The sequence below is a fragment of the Phalaenopsis equestris genome, unplaced genomic scaffold, assembly GCF_001263595.1.
Source record: "Phalaenopsis equestris unplaced genomic scaffold, ASM126359v1 Scaffold000513, whole genome shotgun sequence".
In the NCBI taxonomy this organism is placed as follows: Eukaryota; Viridiplantae; Streptophyta; class Magnoliopsida; order Asparagales; family Orchidaceae; genus Phalaenopsis; species Phalaenopsis equestris.
The window spans coordinates 985,120-994,751 of NW_018164953.1; the positions used below are offsets into that span (position 1 = coordinate 985,120).

Genomic DNA, 9,632 nt, shown 5'->3' on the forward strand with positions numbered 1-9,632 from the left:
GGGGTATTTGCGGGGATAAAAGGAGGAATTTCAGAGATTATAGAGGCAATGAAGATATTTTGAAGCTTAAACAACAAAATGTAGCCCCTCACCCCACCCCCTCTTCATTGCCTCTCTAAAATCTCTGAAATTCCTCATTTTATCCCCGCAAATACCCCTCATGCCTTCTTCTCCCATTCTCGCTTGTTTTGTGTCTTTAAGGCAAAAAGCCTACTCCTTTCTCCCATTAGTTCATTCTCGATGTCGTCGACTCTCTCTGCCTATCTCTGTATGTATCTCTCCATCTCCATTGTTCTCTATGATAGTGGTTTGATGATTTCAGAGATTGTGTAGAGGCGATGAAGATATTTTGAAGCCTAAACGAAACTCAAACCACAAAATGTACCCCCCCCCCACTACACTCCCCTTTTGTGGTTTGAGCTTCATTTAGGCTTCAAAATATCTTCATTGCCTCTCTACAATCTCCGAAATTCCTCCTTTTATCCCTGCAAATACCCCTTATCGCCTTCTCCCATTCTCGCTCGTTCTGTGTCTTTAGGGCAGAAAGCCTACTCCCTTCTCCCATCTGTTCATTCTCGGTGTTGTTAACTCTCTCTGTCTATCTCTGTATTATCTCTCCATCTCCATTTTTCTCTATGATAGCGGTTTGATAATTTCGGAGATTGTAGAGAGGCAATGAAGATATTTTGAAGCCTAAACGAAGCTCTAACCAAAATGTAGAGAGTGGACGACACTGAGAATGAACGGAGGGGAGAAGGGAGCGAGCTTTCTGCCATAAAGAGACAAAATGACTGAGAATGGGAGAAGAAGGTGAGAAAGGGGATAGAGGGAGGAATTTCATAGATTGTAGAAGGGGAAATGACGATATTTCGAAGTCAAAATGGAGCTCAAACCGCGGACATAACACCCCCACCCCTACGTTGTTTTAGATTTGTGTCATTGTGCACTCGAATGACGCCAAAATGCACGTGGGAAACGGGCTCCCAAACACGACATTCTGCATTTTGGGGATGAGAAGCGACAAAAGCGGCACCCCAAGCACACCTTTAATCCTTCTTATAATGAATGTGATTTAAGTGTAAATAGAGTCCTTAATTTCTATTCTAATGAAAGATATTTTATGTGCTCATTTAAAATATTTATTTTATTTCCTTTTTTAATAATAATTTTTTTTTCTCTTATAGATATATATTTTTTTTATTTTTATATGTAATTTTTCTTCAACCTTTTAGGGCAACTTTAATATAGTAGCTATAGATACACATTCATAGGCATAATAGACGATCCCTTATCCAAAAAAAAATAATAATAATAAATAACAAACCTTCATATTGATGTCAATTAGCATCACGAATTGCAAATAAAATCGCACTACTAATTATATTATTTCTCTCTCCCTCTGCAAAATCACCAAACCCCGAGCCATGGCTGCTGCCGCTGCCTCCCTCACCGCACCGCTAATCCCCTTCTCCTCTTCTTCTACGCTTCAATCACTAACCAGAAAGCTCCCATCTCCTTTCTTCCGAATCCCTAAATCGCTCTCCGCAACCTCTTCCCTTCTCTTTACACGCTGCCCCAATTCGCTCAGTTACCGTTGCATTGGTGCTCGAGCGGCAGCTGGTGAAGATAGCGACAACGGGGCCGTAGTTGAGCGCCATAACTTCGACTTCGACCTCTTCACGATCGGCGCAGGGAGCGGAGGGGTCCGTGCCTCGCGCTTCGCAGCGAGCTATGGGGCTTCTGTTGCGATCTGCGAGCTCCCTTTTGCTGCGATATCGTCTGAAGAGACTGGTGGAGTTGGTGGAACGTAAGCTGCCGTGCTTTTTCTTTGTATTTTTGGTGAATTGAAAGTGATATAGCAGGGGAAGATTCTAATGATGAGTAGGAACTATACGCAGATATATGAGGAGTTATTAGCTCAAAATATGTGTGTTTTTCTTGCCATTATATTTAATAATCATTCAGTTTATGAATCATTGTATTGGAGACCTGAAACTAGAGGAAAATCTGAATTCGAGAATGAATGGTGGGGTTTTACAATAAGTTTTTTTTTTTTTTTCATTGTTGGATTGATATGTATTGTAGTTGTCAGTGGAATAATCTATGCATAGAGTCAGATGGCATCTTATTATTTATATATTTTTCAATCTTTTTAAGCACAGTAAAATGTTGTTATGACCATGAACTATAGGAAATGCAATGGCTTTATAATCTTTCTTTTTTGAAGAATTTGTGTGATGCGATCATGAACTATAGATCTATGGTTCTTTTTAGATTTTTATCACAGTTTTTTTCTCTCAAATTGAAGATTATTTTATTTTTAATACTATTATTCATCAAATTCTTATATTAGTGGACTTGATAAAATTTGAATTTAATTGTAATTAAAGTAACGCTTGTTTTTCTTTTTTTCTACCCTTAAGCTTTTAATATGATAGAAATGGTATTATACTTAATTATGTGATTTTCTTAATAAAAGTATTTACATTATTTGGTTTAATTATAAATTTTATATCAATAATTTATAAAACATAATTTTGTATCTACGACATGTTGTGCCCTATTTTTTATTGTTACGACGTGTTATTGTATTTTTGTTGTGTCATGAAGTTACTATCATGTCGTATTCGTGCTTCATAGTGTGCTCTATATCGTCATTGATTTCTTTAACACTCATCTTAGAATGGATTAGGTAAGGTTATTGAGATAATCTAGTCTGCTGGGCATGCAAATGTGGCACATTGTAATATGGACATGGAGTCTATGGTAATGATTGTAATAATGAGTATTATAGGAGTGAGTGAATTTTACTTGTGTGAAATACTTATGGATGTGAATTTTAATCTGCGATAAACCTTATAATGATCTCAATTTCTAACTTATCATTTTGTAGGAGCAATTAAACTTGAGATATGCACTTCTACCTTTGTCTATATGGAATTTCAAACATGCACTATTGATGATTTAGTGATACTCTAGTTTGAATTGTGCCAAAAAAACAATTGAAAGTTAGAAGTTGATTATGCAATCATTTTTCTGGGGCTCTTCGTGTCTAATTAGCCCAGATTTTTTTTTTCATTTTGATAATTTTTTTGCATTTTCTCCTTCCTTTGGGAGATGCTGATTTGCATGATTTGAGATCATTGGTATCAAATGCTCCTCTCAACATTTTGATTTAATCCTAGTTTGAGTCAAGATTTATTATTTGCATGGTTAGTATCCTTTTTTAAAATAATATTAGTTAAGGAAATGATTTTGTGTTGCTGAAGTTTACATGAAGATTTTTTTTTTGTTTCACCCTTGTAATGTAGATGTGTTCTTCGTGGATGTGTGCCAAAGAAATTGTTGGTGTATGCATCAAAGTTTTCTCATGAGTTTGAAGAGAGTCATGGCTTTGGTTGGAACTACGAAACTGATCCTAAGCATGATTGGAGTACTCTGATAGCCAACAAGAATGCCGAATTACAGCGCTTAACTGGAATTTATAAAAATATTTTAAAGAATGCCGGGGTGATGCTAATTGAAGGCCGCGGAAAGGTTTGATTTTGTTATAAATCAAATTGAAATATAAGGCATATTATGTTGAATGGCTTGCCTTAGCTATTACTTTAGGGGGCATTTACGTACATAGCACACAATTCTTATGTATTTACATATCTCTCACCTAATCTTTCATATTCACACACATATCACTTTGGTACTTTTAACCTATGCATGACAATGTGTATTTCACTTTTAAAAATTGAAATAGTGCTATTTTGATGTGATATTAAAAATTTGAGTACTATGTGTGTAAATATGAAAGTTTAGCTGTGAGATATGTTAATACATAAGAATTGTGATGCTAGATATGTAAATTTCCCAAACTTCAGTTCTATTTTTTTCGCTTATTTTTATCGATGATGTAGGTTGTTGATCCACATACAATCGATGTTAATGGTAAACGTTACTATGCGAGGCACATACTCATATCTGTCGGTGGGCGACCTTCAATTCCGGATATTCCTGGAAAAGAGTTTGCTATCGACTCAGACGCCGCGTTAGATTTGCCTTCAAAACCCGAGAAGATTGCTATAGTTGGGGGTGGATATATTGCATTAGAATTCGCCGGCATCTTCAATGGTCTAAGAAGTGATGTCCATGTATTTATCAGGCAAAAGAAAGTTCTAAGAGGCTTCGACGAGGAGGTCTGTAAATCCCTGAAAGTCTAGGCTAGGTGCTGTTTGGGATTACTTTTGTTTTTATTTATTTTATTTTGTTTTATTTATATTTTAATTTGAAATAAAATATGTTTGGTTGCAATAATTGTATTTAAAATCACTAAAAACACATAAGCTATTTCGAGTGTTTTTAAAAATAAATTGATCTTTTATAAAAAATAGAAAATAATACACTAAACAAACTTGTTTTTGAAAACAAAAGAGAAACAAAAAAAAATCATAAAATAAAATTGATGCCAAATGAGCGTTTAATCTTTGTTTAAAAAGCGTTTAATCTTTGTTTAAAACTATGTAGATTAGGGATTTTGTTGGCGAGCAGATGTCTCTAAGGGGCATTGAGTTTCACACTGAGGAGTCACCTCAGGCTATTCTCAAATCGGCAGATGGTTTGCTATCATTGAAAACTAACAAAGGGACTATCGATGGTTTTTCTCATGTAATGTTTGCCACAGGCCGAAAGCCCAACACGAAGGTTCATTCTCTTAATATTTTACTTTCTTTTCCTACATAATTACATGGTGTTAACTTTCAGCCATTATTGTTTTTTACAATTTTGCAGAACTTGGGTTTGGAGGAAGTTGGTGTCAAATTGGGAAAGAATGGAGCCATAGTGGTAAATTTTTCTACATCAATGCATGTATTTGTAGATTGAGTGGTATCGTTATTATGAAGTATAAATATTTTTTCTGTTTATCTATTATGATTGTCCTCAGGTCGATGAATATTCTCGTTCATCTGTTGACTCTATTTGGGCAGTTGGAGATGTAACTGATAGGATAAATTTGACACCTGTCGCATTAATGGAAGGGGGGGCATTTGCAAAGACTGTATTTGGCAATCAACCTGTGAAGCCAGATTACAGGTGCATTTTCCCCACATTTCATTGTGGTAGAGCAATTTTGAAAAGGAAGATTTATATTCATACCTTTCAATTCCTCAGTTACTATCGATTTTCATATCTAACACCTAAACATCAATTTTTACATGCATAGCACCTTACCTATGCATAAAAAAATGTATTTGACTTCTTAAAAATTAAAATGGTGGTATGTTTTATTTAATATAAACTATTTGGGTGGTCTAAATTTAAAAGTAAAATTTAAGTGTTAGATATGTAAATCCATTGGAATTGGATAGTGCTTATGTAAATGCCCCCCTTTAAAGAAAAGGTTTTGATTTATTTTGTTCTAAAATGAGGTGATCACTACTACATATTAAATTTAAGAGACCTGGGTTGACTTGACAAACTTATTTACATAGTTACATGTCAAATTCAACTGATTCTGGTTGAGTTGACAAACTCATATACATTCGTGCAAGTTTTTGGGGTGGGAGGGAGTAGTGTTCATGTTGAAGGATAAGACCCCTATCCTCACACAACTTTCACCTTCCGTCATAAATTTTGAATGATTAAGATTCAATGCAACTAAATTAATAAAAATTTAAATTAGTTTTAATCTCCACCATTAAAAATTTTAGATGGCCGGTGAAAGAAGTGCAAGTTTTTCAATCATTTTAAATGAATGGTGCTCTCTCTCTCTAAATTTGTGCATGTAAAATATGAGCAGTCAAAGTAAATGTGTGTACGCTTTTAAAATATATGCATACTTTTTTGGGGCAATTGCATACATATCACCCAATTTCTATGTATTTACATACCTAGCACCTAAATTTTACTTTCTTACATATGTACCACCCAAGTCTTTCATGTTACGTAAAAAATGCTGCTATTTTAGTTTTTAAAAAGTAATTTTTCTTTCATAGGTTAGATGTTATGTATGTAAAAAAGTGAAGTAGCTACATTGGAAGTGATTGGTATGGTATGTATGTAAATCTTCCTTCTTCTTTTTTTTTAATGATGCATGAAAAATGAAACTTTTTTTCAATAATTCATTCGTATTTTATTGTTCAAGCAATACACACAACTTCGCTAACTAAGTTTCTTATTACATCTTTGTGAAAGGAAAATGTAAAGTTGGTTTAGTTGTTGAACTTTCCTTTATTATATCATTTCTACCTCTTAATGAGAGACAGCTGAACATTTTGTTCTTATTTATCCACTTAGTTATTCTGTTTTTGGGGTTTCTGCTTATATATGATTGTGTTGAGTTTAAAAAAGGTCAGTTGGTTATATATGCCACGCCCATTACTTATTTGATGGGTGTTGTATGGTTGTCTAGACATATAACTGACATAATTAATGAAATTTTCAGGGGTTGGTTTGCACGGCCGACCCTAATTTTTTTATTTTTTATTTTAAATGATTATGTATAGTTCATTATCTGTGTTCTCTCTTACATATTCCACATATCAAAATTATAGGGCTGTCCCTTCAGCCGTCTTTTCTCAGCCACCAATTGGCCAAGTTGGTCTTACCGAAGAGCAGGTGAGGATATCATAAAGTTTATATGCCAATTTTTTTTTAAAATTTGGAAGATTTACATACAAACCATTCCATTCCTATGTATTTACATATCTAAAACCGAAACTTCAGTTTTTACATACATTCAACCTTTCCTATGCATGAAAAGGTGTATTTTACTTTTTCTAAAGTAAAAATGGTGGTAGTTTTAAGGTGATACGAAAGATTTCATTGGTGTGAATGTAAAAGTAAAGTTTAGGTTGGATAGATATGTAAATACATAGGAATTTGGTGGAATGTATGTAAGTGCCCTTAAAAATTTATTTACAGTTCTAAATGTTCCAGGCAATTGAAGAATACGGCGATGTCGACATTTTCACGGCGAACTTCAGGCCTTTGAAGACAACTATCTCCGGCCTGCCCGATCGAGTACTCATGAAGATAATTGTTTGCGCAAAGTCAAACAAAGTTTTGGGTGTTCACATGTGTGGAGAAGACTCGCCGGAGATGATTCAGGTTGGTGATTTTGTGCTGATTGTTTTCTGTTTTTAATCTGTTTCTTTTCAGGATCTCGTCAGATAATTTGATGGGGCTTTTACATATATAGCACACAATTCTTATGTATTTACATTAAGCGCACCTAAACTTTCATATTTACGCATGTAACACTCAAAACTTTTAATATCATATAAAAATAGCACTATTAACACTTCTTAAAACTGAAATACACATTTTCACGCATAGTTTTAAAGCACCAAGTTGTTATGTATGTATGTAAATTTCTCTAATTTGATTTGATTCAGGGTATTGCGATTGCCGTAAAAGCTGGATTGACTAAAGCGGATTTCGATGCCACCATTGGGATCCATCCTACGTCTGCTGAAGAATTCGTCACAATGAGAACTCCAACTCGCGAAATTCGAAGGGCACGGATTTCAGACGAGGTTTTTAATTCAAAATTATAAAATATCAAACTTCCTATGTTCACTTAGGGACCATTTGAGATCACTTTTTTTTTTTAATTTGGTTTTATTTATTTTTTATTTAAAATAAAACATGATTAACATATTTGATTAGGACCTGTTTGACATTACTTTTGGTTCACTTAGGGGCCATTCGGGATCAAGGCTGGTATATTTGTTTATATATTTTTATATTTTATTTTTAAAAACAAATTAACTTGTTAAAACACTCAAAACATCTAAATAATGCTTTGAATATTTTAAAAACAACAACCTCAATTAAACATGTTTAATTTAAATCAAAATATAAAAAAAAAAGAAAAGGAAAACAAAAAACAATAGTTATTCCAAACGGTATGATTGTTTTTAGAAACACTCGAAACAACTAAAAGTTTTTTTTGAATGTTTTAAAAAATATGTTAATTTGTTTTTGAAAATAAAAAAAAATTGTAAAAGAAAACACTATACAAACATGTTTTTAAACATAAAAGAAATATATATGTGTGTATGTGTGTCTGTATATATATATATATATATAGAAAGCAATAAATTAAAATAATCCCGAACAAGCTTAGAATGATGTGTTTTGTTGGGTCCTGGCCGTTTTAAGAATGCTTCTACAAAAGACTATTTGTGCTATAATTGCTCTGTGTTTTCTTTGTAGGAGAAGACCGAGCCGGTTAAATCTGCTGTAGATATTTAATTCACAATGAGAGAATGAGGTAAGTCATGATACTGAAATTTTTATACGAGCTTGCATTTTCTTTCATGTTCACAGCATTTAATATTTATTTTTGGTTTAAAATTTACATATATGCTCAGAGTTCCAAATTATTGAGGTTTTCACATATGTAACTTGTTATATCAAGCTCGTCGTATAGTGTAATTTATGTTTATGACATTATTTGTTAGTGTTTTAACATATTTTATTACACCAGACTCTCTTTTCTTGTGGTTGGAGATGAAATTGCAGAATTAACATTTGTCGTATTACAGACTTAGGGTCTGTTTTGTGAAGCTTTTTCATTGCTTTAATTTTCAGACGGCTGTCACACATCTATTTATGTACGATTTTATTGCTAGTTCTTAGAAATTTTTGTGGTGAGAAATTATTTTTGAGAACCATTTCAGCTGAAATGTGGTTGTTATAAAAAAGCTGCTATCTGAGTTTCTTAAAAACAAAAGTATATAGTGGCAATTACATACATAACACTCGAAAAATTGCTATTTATAAATCTAGCATCCTCTTTCATCCTTTTTCATTTTTATGAAATTCTCAATGGTTTGACCGTGGCATGCGTAAATGCATTGATTCGATAGTTCCAAAAAATCTCCTAGGTCCTAGTATTGTAAATAGTAATGTTTAGAGTGTTGCATATGTAATTATCCCAGAAATTATATATAATACTCACAACAGCTTTAAAAATTTTATTTGTTCCACAATAGGTTAACAATCTCATTTATGAAAAGTTGCAACTGTTCCCAAAAAAGACCCTTAAATTTGAACACATTTTGTTTCTTGAAATATTTGGTTTGTATGCTCCTTTGCATCTTGTCCCTCTTATCATTGAAGTTAACATTAAAAGCTTTATAACATATAATATATCTTACTTTTATATTTATTCCCCCCTTTTTTGTCAACAATATTGAATCTTTATTGAACATTTGAAGTACAAAAATCTATATATTTGCAATTGTTTTAAATTGAAGCACATCTTATCTTTGCAGGCATTGTTGTAAAGAGAATTTTGCAAGACGAGCCTTTGCTATCACAGACTTATTCAGTTGTGACATTTGTCCACGTTTGGCTTCAAGGCTTAAAAGAAGATCCATTGAACAAAAAAAGGGATTTTGGAGGGAAGATAACTATTCAGAACTTTAGACTGTCATGCAGAGAAGGTTAGTGCTACAGTTTTAATTCTGTAACTTTGTGTAGTAATTGGTCTTGAACATTATTGCTTAATAAATTTGCTGTAATGTTATACCTATTTGTGCCTGTGGAAATTGACTTTATCTGATGCAATAAACAGAACAGGCTTTTTTATTCTGTATGATTTATTTTGGAAGCATTGAACAGAATACCTGCTT

At 33.1% G+C, this 9,632-nt stretch overlaps 1 protein-coding gene across 1 annotated transcript; it reads left to right on the top strand.

Annotated features, from left to right (window-relative positions):
• Positions 1 to 1,362: 1,362 nt before the first annotated feature.
• On the top strand, positions 1,363 to 9,632 carry LOC110028545 (glutathione reductase, chloroplastic). The gene is made up of 11 exons (XM_020730444.1): positions 1,363 to 1,807; positions 3,312 to 3,537; positions 3,909 to 4,187; positions 4,516 to 4,692; positions 4,780 to 4,833; positions 4,934 to 5,082; positions 6,543 to 6,606; positions 6,928 to 7,098; positions 7,386 to 7,526; positions 8,209 to 8,266; positions 9,273 to 9,632. The coding sequence occupies exons 1-10, from the start codon at positions 1,425 to 1,427 to the stop codon at positions 8,245 to 8,247; spliced, it is 1,683 nt and encodes a 560-aa protein (XP_020586103.1). The 5' UTR covers positions 1,363 to 1,424; the 3' UTR covers positions 8,248 to 8,266; positions 9,273 to 9,632.